Here is an 18,226-nt window from a genome sequence, read left to right as displayed (position 1 = left end):
ATTGGCCCAGCGTCGTCCGGGTTTGGCCGGTGTAGGCCGTCATTGTAAATAATAATTTGTTCTTAACTGACTTGCCTAGTTAAATAAAGGTAAAATAAATAAAAATAAAATATCAGTGGGTTTTGTGATGAATGATCTGATTCAATGAATGATGGGGCTGAGTTTACCTTTTTGCCCAACATTTAATTTAAGGTGCTCCAAAGCTTTTTACTATCATTCTTTGTCATTTATCTTTGTTTCGTAGTATAGTTTCTTCTTTTTATTCAGTTTAGTCACATGATTTCTCAATTTGCAGTACGTTTGCCAATCGGTTGTGCATCCAGACTTATTTGCTATTCCTTTTTACTCATCCCTCTCAACCATACAATTTTTAAATTCCTCATCAATCCACAGGGATTTAATATATATCCAGAGCATCCCAAACATGCTCAATGGGTGACATGTCTGGTGAGTATGCAGTCCATGGAAGAACTGGGACATTTCCAGCTTCCAGGAATTGTGTACAGATCCTTGCGACATGGTGCAGTGCATTATCATGCTGAAACATGATGTGATGGCAGCGGATGAATGGCATGACAATGGGCCTCAGGATCTCGTCATGGTATGTCTGTGCATTCAAATTGCCATCGATAAAATGCAATTGTGTTCGTTGTTCGTAGCTTATGCCTGCCCATACCATAACCCCACCACCATGGGGCACTCTGTTCACAACGTTGACATCAGCAAACTGCTCACCCACATGAAGCCATACATGCTGTCTGCCATCTGCCTGGTACAGTTGAAACCAGGATTCATCCGTGAAGAGCACACTTCTCCAGCGTGCCAGTGGCCATCGAAGGTGAGCATTTTCCCACTGAAGTCAGTTACGTCGCCAAACTGCAGTCAGGTCAAGACCCTGGTGAGGATGATGAGCACGCAGATGAGCTTCCCTGAGACGGTTTCTGACAGTTTGTGCAGAAAGTCTTCGGTTGTGCAAACCCACAGTTTCATCAGCTGTCCGGGTGACTGGTCTCAGACGATCCCGCAGATGAAGAAACCAGATGTGGAGGTCCTGGGCTGGCGTGGTTATGTGTGGTCTGCGGTTGTGAGGCCGGTTGGATGTACTGCCAAATTCTCTAAAACGACGTTGGAGGTGGCTTATGGTAGAGAAATGAACATTCAATTCTCTGGCAACAACTCTGATGGACATTCCTGCAGTCAGCATGCCAATTGCATGCTCCCTCAAAACTTGAGACATCTGTGGCATTGTGTTGTGTGACAAAACTGCATTTTAGTGGCCTTTTATTGTCCCCAGCACAAGGTGCATCTGTGTAATGATCATACTGTTTAATCAGCTTTTTGATATGCCACACCTGTCAGGTGTATGGATTATCTTGGCAAAGGAGAAATGCTCACTAACAGGGATGTAAACAAATTTGTGCACAGCATTTGAGAGAAATAAGCTTTTTGCGCATATTAAACATTTCTGGGATCTTTTATTTCATCTCACGAAACATGGGAACAACACTTTACATGTTGCGTTTTATATTTTGGTTCAGTGTAGTTTACTTAACTAAAGTTACTTTGAGAAAGTAGTTCACTACATCCACACTACTTAGTGATAAATTAATAATATCTAAATCTCAAATGTCAGACCACAAATTGCAAGAACAGCTCACTCTGGAGGCATATGTTAACATAATGTGTAATTTAGCCTATTAAACACAAACTGTTTCAAGTGAGAATAAGGGCATGTAATAAGGGCCCATAAGAAAGGAAATTCTTGCTTACTTCACCCATATTTTCTTCATGCAAAAAACGTAATGTGTAGTTCCAGTTAGCTACACCGCTACATGGCAAAAAAGTAATTAACTACTGAATGTTAATGTAATTCAACTACCACCAAGCTACTGCAAAATGTAGTTAAATTACGAGTTGAACTATATGTAGTTCACTACTCCACAACACTGACAATCACTCATTCACAACTGTGAATTGTGAGGTATAAATACATACAAATCACACATGGTCAACAACATAAACCAAATGAGTATTTATTGTTTGTAATAACAGGCTTCATCCAATTCAATTCAAATGACTTTGAAACAAGGACAACCTGAACTATATGGCACTAAGTGCAGTCATGTATTGTCATTTTGGAAATCAAAAGCCATTATATTTTTTTACAAACACACACATTTAATCGAAACATAACATTTAATTTCTTCAAAAGGGATTTCAAACATAAGACAGAGCATAAACAAAAGTATTTGAGATGGAGAAACATAGAACCATCTTTTACACAAGCAACCAAAAATCCCTTTACCATACAATTAGAAGACTCAGTCTCAACTTCTAAATTCTGGGTTGAAATCACAAACATGAACCTTTAAATAATCAAACTTGTGTCCTCTCTTTACCTATAAACCATATAGTAGATAAACATTTTGTTCATAGCTCTATCTTAATTTTCTTGTATTTGATCCATGTCAGTTTACTTCCATAAATTATATTCAACCAGTTTCAAATGTTTATGTTATTAAACTCAATAACACTTTAGTACAAAAACAGAAGATACAATTTTAGATATATTGCTTGTGGAGGAGAAACAAAAACAAACCTACTCACAAACCTACTAATTTAGGGTCTAAAAAGACTCAAAACAAACACCTGTGGAATAGGAGGTGGTGAAAGTGCTTTCAAAATGGCTGCTGGCTGGACAGTACTTTAGCTGGAGGAGGCACAGTTCTTGTTGAGGTAGGACTTAATCTTGGCTATGACCTCCCTCTCCTCCTCCAGGGTCAGGTCCAGGTAGTCCTCTTCGTGTAGGGGGATGTCCTCCAGCACCTCATTCACCAGGTCCACGTCCATAGGGGCCTCCCCTTGGCTCCCAGAGCCTGGATACACCAATGACAACAGTGTCATGTTCATTAGGGCTCTCCTTTGGCGATTTGGGTATGAAAGGCATCCTGGTGCCTTAAGTATCAGCAGCATATAGACATTGAATGCCTCTTTCTCACATACACCTCTGAACAGTGAAATACTACGGCTAAATTCAATTGTATTAACTGTCTGCATGCTTCTCTGTGTATGTACGTGCGTGCATGTCAGTCCTACCTGCGGACACAGAGGAGGTGCTGGGATCCTCGGACAGTGAGGAAGCGGGAGAGGGGGAGAGCAGCTCTGGGGGCAGGACCCCCTGGTTGTCCTCAGCAGCCTCCTGCTCAAAACCCAGGTATATCAGCTATAGCGAAGGGATAAGGTACTATCTACATACCTTTTACATAGACATAGTGACTAGAGCGAGAGAGAGAAAGAGGTAGAAGCTTGTTACCTGCTCAACCCTGGATTGATCTATGGGGAGCTCTATGCTGTTGGTTCTAGCAGCAGACTCAGCCTGGGTGGAATCTAGAAGCATCTAGAGGAAACAAGCAAAGTATGCTAGCTTGCTCCTACACTCTTCTGTTAGCTAACGTAACGTTGCTTCATGGCTGTGGTTATGGTAACATGTTTTGATGGTTGGCATATCCTCCTTCAAGGCGTATTGAGAAACAATGGGTGTTTTTGCAGTAGCGGCGATGGTCTCTCACCCTGTAGGCTCCGTCCATGTCTCCGTCTGTCTGATTGAGGGCCCAGGCAGCGTCTTTCTTGGAGTAACCCAGCTCTCTGAGAATAGCCAGGTCCTCCACACGCCTCCTCCTCTTCTCACTCTCCTTCCGTTTCATCTCCTCCCTCTCCTGACAGGGACAGACAAAACCATAGAATTATACTCAATATGGCAACCGGTCCACCCATCATGGGACACCGACTTGAATGGGAATGTTTGTTTTAGTAATTGTATTTCTATGATAACTTCGGTGCTATTAGGACATTTTGCAACTATATCAAGTGAGTGTTGACATCTTTTTTCCACTATGGGACTTCTCATAGGAATATAGGACATCCCCATTCAAGTAAACGTTGTGTCATTCTATTGCTATGGGGGGACACACCTGTCTCCTATGGGTGATTTGCTGCGCGGCCTTGTTTACGATGCCATGGCAGGCCCTCAGACCCAGACGGGCTTCCTGCTCAGAAAACCCCAGATCCATCAGCTCTTTCATCTTCCCTGGGTCCAGACACAGACGCCCATACAGATCCTCAGCCTAGAACACAGCAGGGGTTAAAGGTAGAATCAGTAATATTAAATAATTATACACAAACGCCAATACAGATCCTCCACCTAGAATACAGCAGGGGTTAAAGGTAGAATCAGTAATATTACATTATTGTACACAGACGCCCATACAGATCCTCCACCTAGAACACAGCAGGGGTTAAAGGTAGAATCAGTAATATTACATTATTGTACACAGACGCCCATACAGATCCTCCACCTAGAACACAGCAGGGGTTAAAGGTAGAATCAGTAATATTACATTATTGTACACAGACGCCCATACAGATCCTCCACCTAGAACACAGCAGGGGTTAAAGGTAGAGTCAGTAATATATTACAGTGAGGTACCTCCCTGCTTACAGAAATGTTGTTATTAATGTCTGGAGACAAGAGGATCTGGAAACAGGGCTATAATGATGTACTACACCTGCTTTAGCTTCTGTGTGGCCTGGTGCTCATTATCACACAAGTGCGCCAGTATGCTCTGCAGGAGGTACAGCCTGAGGAACAGCCCTTCCTCTCGTCCGGTGTTTCCCTAAAAACAAAATCAATTAAGTATATTGAAACGATTGTGAAATTCAGATCTAAATTAGTGCGTCGGGCTAGGGGTTGTTTGTGAACGGAGCCATAGACTAGTGTTTGTGGTTCATCGTCACCTTGATCTTCATGAGCCTCTGCTGCCGGTCTCCGTAGCACTTGAGGAAGCAGTCTTCGGCCCTCTGCAGCCTCTGCTTGCTGTCATCTAAGCAGAACAGGGCCTCCAAGGCTTGGTAGCACCACACGATGTCCAGCTGCAGTACTGCATAGTTGTCCACTGTGCTCAAGAGCTTGGAGCCACACTTACTGTACAGACATAAAATATAATCAGTGTTTCACGGGATCTAATTCCTCATGGACAGGAGCACGTAACATACACTCCCCTCCGTATGTATTTGGACAGTGAAGCTAAAATGTCAAATTTGGCCCTATACTCCAGCATTTTGGATTTTAGATCAAATGTTTCATCTGAGGCGACAGTACAGAATGTCTCCTTTTATTTTAGGGTATTTTCATATCAGTTTTACCGTTTAGAAATGCACTTTCTATATCTAGTCCCGCCATTTGAAGATGTCATAAGTATTTGGACAAAATCACTTAAAGTCTATTAAAGTAGTCAAAAGTTTAGTATTTGGTCCCATATTCCTTGCACACAATGACTGCATCGAGCTTATGACTTTACAAACTTGTTGGATGCATTTACAGCTTGTTTTGGTTGTGTTTCGGATTATGTTTTGCCCAATAAGAAGCAAATTTTGAAGCTGCAAAGCAAATGCGTCCAACGAGTGTGTAGCGTCACAAGCTTGATGTAGTCATTGCGTGCTAGGAATATGGGACCAGAACACTCAACTTTTTACTACTTTAATACATTATTAGTGAATTTTGTCCAAACACTTGCTTTCATTTCTAATCGGTAAAACAGATATGTTTGAAAATACCCTCAAATAAAAGGTGACATTCTGTACTGTCACCTCAGATGAATTTTTTTTATTTTAAATCCAAAATGCTGGAGTACAGAGACAAATTTACAATTTTGCTTCGCTGTCCAAATACATACAGAGGAGAGTGTGCATGGTACCATAGCGTCTGTCAACAGATGAATAACAAGAAACTTTGTTCCGGTGCCCTGATTTTTTTAGTCATTGATCATTTGGACAAATCATGTTTTCGCAGGTGATTGCATCTTTCGAATTTCGGAAAGGGAGGGGACATTTGGCTCATAGACTTGCAGAGAGAGGGGATGGAGCTACCGCACTGCTTCCGGTCCTCATTCTAGTCTCTTTTCTAACACATCTCCCCCCAGACCTTAATGGAGCATCTGGCGTTATTACACAAGATTTTAGTTCTGGCTTTCCATGATTACACAGGATCAGTTTGAGCAATGTGAGGCACAGAATCGCTAATCTTGATCAAATAAGTGAGTTGTTATTTGAGATGCAAGGTGATTTCATGGTGGAACATAGAGTAGAGCTGGGACAATAAATGGAAAATGATCGACACCAACCACTTATCGCAGGCATTTTTCTGATATCGTTCATTACGATAAGTAGCCTATACTAGAGAAATGTGAAGTTTGAAATTAAATAAAGTTTGCTAATATGGGTGATTGTTCATGGGACAATTAATGGCTACAACCATCAAACTAGTAGTAGTAGTTGAAATCAAATGTTATTGGCCACATACACATATTTAGCAGATGTTATTGCGGGTGAGGCGACATGCTTGGATAATAAATAAAAAAATCCACAAAAATTATTTTTTCTCTCCATATTGCCCAGCTCTTAACATAGAGTACTGTACATTCAATATGGGATCAAATAATCATACAATAATAAAATGATCTAACATGCCAATCTTACAATCATCTTTGAATCAGAAATGGACTGGGTGTTTTGATCTGTTTCAACAAATTATTTATGTGATTTAGAGGAAGGTTTTTTACCCAAACTGGTCGTCAGCTTGCACCAGGTGGCACAGAGCAGCGTCATACTGTTTCTTCTTCATCAGAGCGCGGCCTTTCTCATGGAACCCCATGGCTAGAATCAGAGCCTTAGGACAAAAATCACACAGCCTTAGAAATAGTCAGTTTGTGTGCTGTGGAGTTACAATCAGTGGAGTTTAAATTCACACAGGACACATGGCATGGTTGGAACCATAGTTACCATTCAAGCCATAAGTTGTGTGAGCTTGCCGCCCACTCATACTGCTTACCATGACAGTTATGAATATAATATTGGTCATATGTTCATGAGTCCTTTGTATAGACTACCTTTTTCTTACTGTGAGGTATTTTCAGGGGATTCCCCTTCTGATCAGCAATCTCTAGGAATGGAGTCATGGCTGGGTCATCGGTGCCATCTAAAATGACAACCAAACCACAGAACCATAAAATAATATTCCTGTAGCATTGTGATAACGTTGTGATTGTGTTTAAAAGCAGTGAGGGTCTAACTAACCTCTCTCTGAGAGGATCTGGAAGCCCTTCTGGGTTCTCTGGACACTCTGGTCCTGGGTTCTCTTCTTCTCCTCCAACTCCACCATCTGTTTCTTCCTCTCCGGCTCGCTCACCAGCAGAACCATAATCTTACTGTTGTTCTTCACGTTCTGTTCATCCAGACGCTTCTCTGTAAAGAGAAACCATTTCAATGCAAAGTTGAAATGACCAAACATAATAAAAGCTTATAGGCATTGATTAGATGGGCGTTGTGGCAACTAAATGGAAACTTACCAGGAGTCAGTGTCTTCCCTCTAAAAATTAACTGAATGTATTTGAGTCCATATTGTTCAGTAATCCTATACAAATGTAGGAAGAAAGTAGCACCTTATCAATTTGTGACTTTGATAGACATAATAATCTGAGAATGAAGTGACAGTGCATCACTTCACCCACAGATCACATTATAAAAGATTGAAATTGCAATGGCCATTTTCACTTACCTATCCATGATATCTTGTGCAGGGACATCCAGTTTAGTCTCCAAATAGTTATTCTTCTTGGCATCCTAAAGGAATGGGTAAAAATGTGGAATTACTTTATTTTCTGTAGGCTGTGTCAGGGCAAACACACACACAAACCTTTTTCAAGTCTTTAGGCAGAAGGAGTTCCACGCATGTCTCTCTGTAGGTCTTGTCCCCCGTTTTGCTCTTTACTGCCTGGGATCGGATGCTCTCCAAGGCACTCGCCACTTCAGACACCTAGAAGCACACAATGGGGGCATAGTTCACTGCAAGCTCCTGCAATGACAACAGTGACACACAGACAGAGTAACAAACTATCCCTATCTCACAAAGCTGACTCACAGTCAGGTCACAGACCAACGAGCTCAATGAACATCAATACATTTAGAATGGCTATAACTGTTGGTCACCTAGCTAGCTAACTTTACCTGAAGAGGTTGCTGTCCTGCCTCGCTGTCTTCTGTGGTGTGCGGTGGGTTCCTGAGCTGAATAGTATCTTGTTTTAAAATATTTACCAGCTTTGCCTGAATATGTAGCTCCGCCATTCTCGAAACTGTGGAAAAATATGGAAGGAAAAGTGAAAGTGAACAGCCAGCCAGCAAACAAAGGGGGAATTCCACAGGATGAGTAGAGCAACATTATGTTGCGCTAGCTACGCAGTCGCAGAACACTACAACAACAGACTAGCTAGCTACATTCGTTGTTTTCGGTTTCTTTCAAGATATACCAAATTAATGACTCACGTTTGAAGTGTTGTTAACATTGTCGCCGTATTATTCTGATAGAAACATGTCTGAACCGAGGCAGGTAGCTTAGTGGTTAAGAGCGTTGTGCCAGTAATCGAAAGGTCGCTGGTTCTAATCCCCGAGCCGACTAGGTGAAAAATCTGTCGATGTGCCCTTGAGCAAGGCACTTAACCCTAATTGCTCTGGATAAGAGCGTCTGCTAAATGACGTAAATGTAATGTTGTTGTTTTGCTTCTCTTTCACTTCCACACTGGATAAGAGCGTCTGCTAAATGACGTAAATGTAATGTTGTTGTTTTGCTTCTCTTTCACTTCCACACTAGGATAGGTCACGTGGTCGAATTTGTCTTCGCTCTCAAAACACAGAGCGCTTCTGGAAAGTGGTTCTTCTTCTTTAAGGTTTTATGTCAGACTACACCTATTGGTGTATTACCACCACCTACTGTACGGGTAGTGTACAAAAAAATACAAATATCCATTGCAGGAAAGGGGAGGGGGTACCAACGTCATACAATACAAAAATAAAATACATCCCAAAAATCCCCACCCCACTCCATTAGTGAAAATCCAAATCACATCATCTGCCTGTGTGAACGGAACATTCATCGACAGGATTCCTTGTAATGCCTCTGCTGTAAAATGTATGAGTCCCCCAAAAAAGGTCAGCCGCACTCGATGTCTATTTTCTCAGATTTCTGGAATGCGTTTGTCACTAGTTACCACAGCCACAAAGTCTAAACGGCTGGATCGTACAAATTCTGATGTATTTTTTGCATTTTGGTCTTCATTTAAGGTTAGTGATGGGCATAAAGTTAGCAGTGTGGTAAAGGTTAGGGTCAAGGTTAGGGCTAGGTAGGAAAACTTTTAGAAAGTAGTTCACTACATCCACACTACTTAGTGATAAATTAATAATATCTACATCTCAAATGTCAGACCACAAATTGCAAGAACAGCTCACTCTGGAGGCATATGTTAACATAATGTGTAATTTAGCCTATTAAACACAAACTGTTTCAAGTGAGAATAAGGGCATGTAATAAGGGCACATAAGAAAGGAAATTCTTGCTTACTTCACCCATATTTTCTTCATGCAAAAAACGTAATGTGTAGTTCCAGTTAGCTACACCGCTACATGGCAAAAAAGTAATTAACTACTGAATGTTAATGTAATTCAACTACCACCAAGCTACTGCAAAATGTAGTTAAATTACGAGTTCACAACTGTGAATTGTGAGGTATAAATACATACAAATCACACATGGTCAACAACAAACCAAATGAGTATTTATTGTTTGTAATAACAGGCTTCATTCAATTCAATTCAAATGACTTTGAAACAAGGACAACCTGAACTATATGGCACTACGTGCAGTCATGTATTGTCATTTTGGAAATCAAAGCCCATAAAAAATGTTTTACAAACACACACATTTAATCTAAACATAACATTTAGTTTTAATTTCCCTTAATCCAATTCCTTCAAATGGGATTTCAAACATAAGACAGAGCATAAACAAAAGTATTTGAGATGGAGAAACATACAGTGGGGGAAAAAAGTATTTAGTCAGCCACCAATTGTGCAAGTTCTCCCACTTAAAAAGATGAGAGAGGCCTGTAATTTTCATCATAGGTACACGTCAACTATGACAGACAAAATGAGAAAGAAAATCACATTGTAGGATTTTTAATGAATTTATTTGCAAATTATGGTGGAAAATAAGTATTTGGTCAATAACAAAAGTTTCTCAATACTTTGTTATATACCCTTTGTTGGCAATGACACAGGTCAAACGTTTTCTGTAAGTCTTCACAAGGTTTTCACACACTGTTGCTGGTATTTTGGCCCATTCTGTCACACCCTGGCTCTGGGACTCTATATATTGAGCCAGGGTGTGTTCATTCTATGTGTTATATTTCTATGTTGGGGGTTCTAGTTCTTCTGTTTCTTTGTTGGCCTGAGTGACTCCCAATCAGAGGCAACGAGTGTCAGCTGTGGCTGGTTGTCTCTGATTGGGAGCCATATTTAAACTGTCTGTTTTCCCTTGGTGTTTGTGGGTTTTTGTTCCAGTTGGTCATTGTTACCTAGGACGTTACGAGTCGTTTTGTTGTTTTGTATCGTGTGTGCACTTTAACTAATTAAAGTATGTTCGCTCAACACGCTGCGCCTTGGTCCTCCTCTATGTATGACGATCGTGACAGAAAAACCCACCATACCAGGACCAAGCAGCGTGTCCAGGAGCAGGCAGCCTGGACGTGGGAGCAGATTTTGGACGGGCAGGGGTCCTGGACCTGGGAGGAAATCCTGTTCCTGCCACTCGCACCAAGTCTACGGTGCGCGTAGCCAGCCCGGCCCGGCCTGTTCCTGCCACTCGCACCAAGCCAGGGGTGCGAGTCGTCAGCCTGGTCCGGCCCGTTCCTACTCCACGCACCAAGCCAGGGGTGCGCATCGTCAGCCCGGCCTGTTCCTGCCACTCGCACCAAGTCTACGGTGCGCGTCGCCAGCCCGGCCCGGCCTGTTCCTGCCACTCGCACCAAGCCAGGGGTGCGAGTCGTCAGCCTGGTCCGGCCCGTTCCTACTCCACGCACCAAGCCAGGGGTGCGAGTCGTCAGCCTGGTTCGGCCCGTTCCTACTCCACGCACCAAGCCAGGGGTGCGAGTCGTCAGCCCGGTCCGGCCCGTTCCGGCTCCACGCACCAAGCCAGGGGTGCGCGTCGTCAGTCCAGCACAACCCGTGCCTGGGTCACCGGTGCCTGGTAAGGTACCGGTCAACGGCTCCACTACGGAGCTGAAGCTAACCGCTCCTGCTACGTCCAGTTCAGCTCCAGCCAGCGGAGCCAGACCGGACCAGGGGCGCTATGGGGGGTTTATTGGAGGGTGGTGGGCAAGGCCGGAGCCAGAACCGCCGCCGAGGAGGAATGCCCACCCAGCCCTCCCCTGTTTTGTTCTAGTGGAGGCGCGGTCGCAGTCCGCGCCTTTAGGGGGGGGTACTGTCACACCCTGGCTCTGGGACTCTATATGTTGAGCCAGGGTGTGTTCATTCTATGTGTTATATTTCTATGTTGGGGGTTCTAGTTCTTCTGTTTCTTTGTTGGCCTGAGTGACTCCCAATCAGAGGCAACGAGTGTCAGCTGTGGCTGGTTGTCTCTGATTGGGAGCCATATTTAAACTGTCTGTTTTCCCTTGGTGTTTGTGGGTTTTTGTTCCAGTTGGTCATTGTTACCTAGGACGTTGCGAGTCGTTTTGTTGTTTTGTATCGTGTGTGCACTTTAACTAATGAAAGTATGTTCGCTCAACACGCTGCGCCTTGGTCCTCCTCTATGTATGACGATCGTGACACATTCCTCCATGCAGCTCTCCTCTAGAGCAGTGATGTTTTGGGGCTGTCGCTGGGCAACACGGACTTTCAACTCCCTCCAAAGATTTTCTATGGGGTTGAGATCTGGAGACTGGCTAGGCCACTCCAGGACCTTGAAATGCTTCTTACGAAGCCACTCCTTCGTTGCCCGGGCGGTGTGTTTGGGATCATTGTCATGCTGAAAGACCCAGCCACGTTTCATCTTCAATGCCCTTGCTGATGGAAGGAGGTTTTCACTCAAAATCTCACGATACATGGCCCCATTCATTCTTTCCTTTACACGGATCAGTCGTCCTGGTCCCTTTGCAGAAAAACAGCCCCAAAGCATGATGTTTCCACCCCCCATGCTTCACAGTAGGTATGGTGTTCTTTGGATGCAACTCAGCATTCTTTGTCCTCCAAACACGACGAGTTGAGTTTTTACCAAAAAGTTCTATTTTGGTTTCATCTGACCATATGACATTCTCCCAATCCTCTTCTGGATCATCCAAATGCACTCTAGCAAACTTTAGACGGGCCTGGACATGTACTGGCTTAAACAGGGGGACACGTCTGGCACTGCAGGATTTGAGTCCCTGGCGGCGTAGTGTGTTACTGATGGTAGGCTTTATTACTTTGGTCCCAGCTCTCTGCAGGTCATTCACTAGGTCCCCCCATGTGGTTCTGTGATTTTTGCTCACCGTTCTTGTGATCATTTTGACCACACGGGGTGAGATCTTGCGTGGAGCCCCAGATCGAGGGAGATTATCAGTGGTCTTGTATGTCTTCCATTTCGTAATAATTGCTCCCACAGTTGATTTATTCAAACCAAGCTGCTTACCTATTGCAGATTCAGTCTTCCCAGCCTGGTGCAGGTCTACAATTGTGTTTCTGGTGTCCTTTGACAGCTCTTTGGTCTTGGCCATAGTGGAGTTTGGAGTGTGACTGTTTGAGGTTGTGGACAGGTGTCTTTTATACTGATAACAAGTTCAAACAGGTGCCATTAATACAGGTAACGAGTGGAGGACAGAGGAGCCTCTTAAAGAAGAAGTTACAGGTCTGTGAGAGCCAGAAATCTTGCTTGTTTGTAGGTGACCAAATACTTATTTTCCACCATAATTTGCAAATAAATTCATTAAAAATCCTACAATGTGATTTTCTGGAAAAATGTTTCTCAATTTGTCTGTCATAGTTGACGTGTACCTATGATGAAAATTACAGGCCTCTCTCATCTTTTTAAGTGGGAGAAGTTGCACAATTGGTGGCTGACTAAATACTTTTTTCCCCCACTGTATAACCATCTTTTACACAAGCAAATCCCTTTACCATACAATTAGAAGACTCAGTCTCAACTTCTAAATTCTGGGTTGAAATCACAAACATGAACCTTTAAATAATCAAACTTGTGTCCTCTCTTTACCTATAAACCATATAGTAGATAAACATTTTGTTCATAGCTCTATCTTAATTTACTTAATTTTCTTGTTTTGATCCATGTCAGTTTACTTCCATAAATTATATTCAACCAGTTTCAAATGTTTATGTTATTAAACTCAATAACACTTTAGTACAAAAACAGAAGATACAATTTTAGATATATTGCTTGTGGAGGAGAAACAAAAACAAACCTACTCACAAACCTACTAATTTAGGGTCTAAAAAGACTCAAAACAAACACCTGTGGAATAGGAGGTGGTGAAAGTGCTTTCAAAATGGCTGCTGGCTGGACAGTACTTTAGCTGGAGGAGGCACAGTTCTTGTTGAGGTAGGACTTAATCTTGGCTATGACCTCCCTCTCCTCCTCCAGGGTCAGGTCCAGGTAGTCCTCTTCGTGTAGGGGGATGTCCTCCAGCACCTCATTCACCAGGTCCACGTCCATAGGGGCCTCCCCTTGGCTCCCAGAGCCTGGATACACCAATGACAACAGTGTCATGTTCATTAGGGCTCTCCTTTGGCGATTTGGGTATAAAAGGCATCCTGGTGCCTTAAGTATCAGCAGCATATAGACATTGAATGTCTCTTTCTCACATACACCTCTGAACAGTGAAATACTACGGCTAAATTCAATTGTATTAACTGTCTGCATGCTTCTCTGTGTATGTACGTGCGTGCATGTCAGTCCTCCCTGTGGACACGGAGGAGGTGCTGGGATCCTCGGACAGTGAGGAGGCGGGAGAGGGGGAGAGCAGCTCTGGGGGCAGGACCCCCTGGTTGTCCTCAGCAGCCTCCTGCTCAAAACCCAGGTATATCAGCTATGGCGAAGGGATAAGGTACCATCTACATACCTTTTACATAGACATAGTGACTAGAGAGAGAGAGAGAAAGAGGTAGAAGCTTGTTACCTGCTCAACCCTGGATTGATCTATGGGGAGCTCTATGCTGTTGGTTCTAGCAGCAGACTCAGCCTGGGTGGAATCTAGAAGCATCTAGAGGAAACAAGCAAAGTATGCTAGCTTGCTCCTACACTCTTCTGTTAGCTAACGTAACGTTGCTTCATGGCTGTGGTTATGGTGACATGTTTTGATGGTTGGCATATCCTCCTTCAAGGCGTATTGAGAAACAATGGGTGTTTTTGCAGTAGCGGCGATGGTCTCTCACCCTGTAGGCTCCGTCCATGTCTCCGTCTGTCTGATTGAGGGCCCAGGCAGCGTCTTTCTTGGAGTAACCCAGCTCTCTGAGAATAGCCAGGTCCTCCACACGCCTCCTCCTCTTCTCACTCTCCTTCCGTTTCATCTCCTCCCTCTCCTGACAGGGACAGACAAAACCATAGAATTACACTCAATATGGCCACCGGTCCACCCATCATGGGACACCGACTTGAATGGGAATGTTTGTTTTAGTAATTGTATTTCTATGATAACTTCGGTGCTATTAGGACATGTTGCAACTATATCAAGTGAGTGTTGACATCTTTTTTCCACTATGGGACTTCTCATAGAAATATAGGACATCCCCATTCAAGTAAACGTTGTGTCATTCTATTGCTATGGGGGGGGGGACCTGTCTCCTATGGGTGATTTGCTGCGCGGCCTTGTTTACGATGCCATGGCAGGCCCTCAGACCCAGACGGGCTTCCTGCTCAGAGAACCCCAGATCCATCAGCTCTTTCATCTCCCCTGGGTCCAGACACAGACGCCCATACAGATCCTCAGCCTAGAACACAGCAGGGGTTAAAGGTAGAATCAGTAATATTAAATAATTATACACAAACGCCAATACAGATCCTCCACCTAGAATACAGCAGGGGTTAAAGGTAGAATCAGTAATATTACATTATTGTACACAGACGCCCATACAGATCCTCCACCTAGAACACAGCAGGGGTTAAAGGTAGAGTCAGTAATATATTACAGTGAGGTACCTCCCTGCTTACAGAAATGTTGTTATTAATGTCTGGAGACAAGAGGATCTGGAAACAGGGCTATAATGATGTACTACACCTGCTTTAGCTTCTGTGTGGCCTGGTGCTCATTATCACACAAGTGCGCCAGTATGCTCTGCAGGAGGTACAGCCTGAGGAACAGCACTTCCTCTCGTCCGGTGTTTCCCTAAAAACAAAATCAATTAAGTATATTGAAACGATTGTGAAATTCAGATCTAAATTAGTGCGTCGGGCTAGGGGTTGTTTGTGAACGGAGCCATAGACTAGTGTTTGTGGTTCATCGTCACCTTGATCTTCATGAGCCTCTGCTGCCGCTCTCCGTAGCACTTGAGGAAGCAGTCCTCGGCCCTCTGCAGCCTCTGCTTGCTGTCATCTAAGCAGAACAGGGCCTCCAAGGCTTGGTAGCACCACACGATGTCCAGCTGCAGTACTGCATAGTTGTCCACTGTGCTCAAGAGCTTGGAGCCACACTTACTGTACAGACATAAAATATAATCAATATGTTTCACGGGATCTAATTCCTCGTGGACAGGAGCACGTAACATACACTCCCCTCCGTATGTATTTGGACAGTGAAGCTAAAATATCAAATTTGGCCCTATACTCCAGCATTTTGGATTTTAGATCAAATGTTTCATCTGAGGCGACAGTACAGAATGTCTCCTTTTATTTTAGGGTATTTTCATATCAGTTTTACCGTTTAGAAATGCACTTTCTATATCTAGTCCCCCCATTTGAAGATGTCATAAGTATTTGGACAAAATCACTTAAAGTCTATTAAAGTAGTCAAAAGTTTAGTATTTGGTCCCATATTCCTTGCACACAATGACTGCATCGAGCTTATGACTTTACAAACTTGTTGGATGCATTTACAGCTTGTTTTGGTTGTGTTTCGGATTATGTTTTGCCCAATAAGAAGCAAATTTTGAAGCTGCAAAGCAAATGCGTCCAATGAGTGTGTAGCGTCACAAGCTTGATGTAGTCATTGCGTGCTAGGAATATGGGACCAGAACACTCAACTTTTTACTACTTTAATACATTATCAGTGAATTTTGTCCAAACACTTGCTTTCATTTCTAAACGGTAAAACAGATATGTTTGAAAATACCCTCAAATAAAAGGTGACATTCTGTACTGTCACCTCAGATGAAACATTTTATTTTAAATCCAAAATGCTGGAGTAAAGAGACAAATTTACAATTTTGCTTCGCGGATTTTTTTATTTATTATCCAAGCATGTCGCCTCACCCGCAATAACATCTGCTAAATATGTGTATGTGGCCAATAACATTTGATTTCAACTACTACTAGTAGTTTGATGGTTGTAGCCATTAATTGTCCCATGAACAATCACCCATATTAGCAAACTTTATTTAATTTCAAACTTCACATTTCTCTAGTATAGGCTACTTATCGTAATGAACGATATCAGAAAAATGCCTGCGATAAGTGGTTGGTGTCGATAATTTTCCATTTATTGTCCCAGCTCTACTCTATGTTCCACCATGAAATCACCTTGCATCTCAAATAACAACTCACTTATTTGATCAAGATTAGCGATTCTGTGCCTCACATTGCTCAAACTGATCCTGTGTAATCATGGAAAGCCAGAACTAAAATCTTGTGTAATAACGCCAGATGCTCCATTAAGGTCTGGGGGGAGATGTGTTAGAAAAGAGACTAGAATGAGGACCGGAAGCAGGGCGGTAGCTCCACCCCCTCTCTCTGCAAGTCTATGAGCCAAATGTCCCCTCCCTTTCCGAAATTCGAAAGATGCAATCACCTGCGAAAACATGATTTGTCCAAATGATCAATGACTAAAAAAATCAGGGCACCGGAACAAAGTTTCTTGTTATTCATCTGTTGACAGACGCTATGGTACCATGCACACTCTCCTCTGTATGTATTTGGACAGCACAAAAAATATTTTTTCTCTCCATATTGCCCAGCTCTTAACATAGAGTACTGTACATTCAATATGGGATCAAATAATCATACAATAATAAAATGATCTAACATGCCAATCATACAATCATCTTTGAATCAGAAATGGACTGGGTGTTTTGATCTGTTTCAACAAATTATTTATGTGATTTAGAGGAAGGTTTTTTACCCAAACTGGTCGTCAGCTTGCACCAGGTGGCACAGAGCAGCGTCATACTGTTTCTTCTTCATCAGAGCGCGGCCTTTCTCATGGAACCCCATGGCTAGAATCAGAGCCTTAGGACAAAAATCACACAGCCTTAGAAATAGTCAGTTTGTGTGCTGTGGAGTTACAATCAGTGGAGTTTAAATTCACACAGGACACATGGCATGGTTGGAACCATAGTTACCATTCAAGCCATAAGTTGTGTGAGCTTGCCGCCCACTCATACTGCTTACCATGACAGTTATGAATATAATATTGGTCATATGTTCATGAGTCCTTTGTATAGACTACCTTTTTCTTACTGTGAGGTATTTTCAGGGGATTCCCCTTCTGATCAGCAATCTCTAGGAATGGAGTCATGGCTGGGTCATCGGTGCCATCTAAAATGACAACCAAACCACAGAACAACCATAAAATAATATTCCTGTAGCATTGTGATAACGTTGTGATTGTGTTTAAAAGCAGTGAGGGTCTAACTAACCTCTGAGAGGATCTGGAAGCCCTTCTGGGTTCTCTGGACACTCTGGTCCTGGGTTCTCTTCTTCTCCTCCAACTCCACCATCTGTTTCTTCCTCTCCGGCTCGCTCACCAGCAGAACCATAATCTTACTGTTGTTCTTCACGTTCTGTTCATCCAGACGCTTCTCTGTAAAGAGAAACCATTTCAATGCAAAGTTGAAATGACCAAACATAATACAAGTTTATAGGCATTGATTAGATGGGCGTTGTGGCAACTAAATGGAAACTTACCAGGAGACAGTGTCTTCCCTCTAAAAATTAACTGAATGTATTTGAGTCCATATTGTTCAGTAATCCTATACAAATGTAGGAAGAAAGTAGCACCTTATATTTAGCCTCATCAGGACAACCAGGGCTACAAGTAGAACAGTTGTATTCATGAGTTTTAGTGAGAAAATATCCAACAACAAAAGAAAGGTCAGCCAAAGCAAAAACCTGATAAAAATGAATTTATATGAATGCTAT

At 42.8% G+C, this 18,226-nt stretch overlaps 2 protein-coding genes across 3 annotated transcripts; both read right to left on the bottom strand.

The window, feature by feature from the left end:
- Positions 1-2,017: 2,017 nt before the first annotated feature.
- Positions 2,018-8,735, bottom strand: LOC311148622 (NEDD8 ultimate buster 1-like). 2 transcript variants are annotated; one of them, XM_084185607.1, is made up of 15 exons: positions 8,377-8,735; positions 8,062-8,186; positions 7,751-7,870; positions 7,613-7,677; positions 7,404-7,468; positions 7,132-7,299; positions 6,945-7,033; positions 6,618-6,724; positions 4,795-4,981; positions 4,566-4,673; positions 3,972-4,124; positions 3,570-3,716; positions 3,314-3,397; positions 3,097-3,199; positions 2,018-2,876 (listed from the first exon to the last, which is right to left on the bottom strand). In XM_084185607.1, exons 2-15 carry the CDS (start codon positions 8,176-8,178, stop codon positions 2,707-2,709), a joined length of 1,683 nt encoding a protein of 560 aa, XP_084041733.1. In that variant the 5' UTR covers positions 8,179-8,186; positions 8,377-8,735; the 3' UTR covers positions 2,018-2,706. The 2 variants fall into 2 exon arrangements, with proteins under 2 accessions (XP_084041733.1, XP_084041734.1); XM_084185608.1 differs by having other exon boundaries at positions 8,149-8,186; positions 8,377-8,699.
- Positions 8,736-13,237: 4,502 nt separating this feature from the next.
- LOC311150293 (NEDD8 ultimate buster 1-like) lies at positions 13,238-17,789 on the bottom strand. The gene is made up of 10 exons (XM_084187681.1): positions 17,725-17,789; positions 17,535-17,623; positions 17,208-17,314; positions 15,382-15,568; positions 15,153-15,260; positions 14,713-14,865; positions 14,311-14,457; positions 14,055-14,138; positions 13,817-13,940; positions 13,238-13,617 (listed from the first exon to the last, which is right to left on the bottom strand). The coding sequence occupies exons 2-10, from the start codon at positions 17,601-17,603 to the stop codon at positions 13,448-13,450; spliced, it is 1,149 nt and encodes a 382-aa protein (XP_084043807.1). The 5' UTR covers positions 17,604-17,623; positions 17,725-17,789; the 3' UTR covers positions 13,238-13,447.
- Positions 17,790-18,226: the final 437 nt, after the last annotated feature.

Source organism: Coregonus lavaretus, assembly GCF_964263955.1.
Source record: "Coregonus lavaretus genome assembly, chromosome: 2".
Lineage (NCBI taxonomy): Eukaryota > Metazoa > Chordata > Actinopteri > Salmoniformes > Salmonidae > Coregonus > Coregonus lavaretus.
The sequence above is the reverse complement of the archived record's forward strand: the minus strand, read 5'-3'. Positions and strand labels throughout refer to the sequence as shown.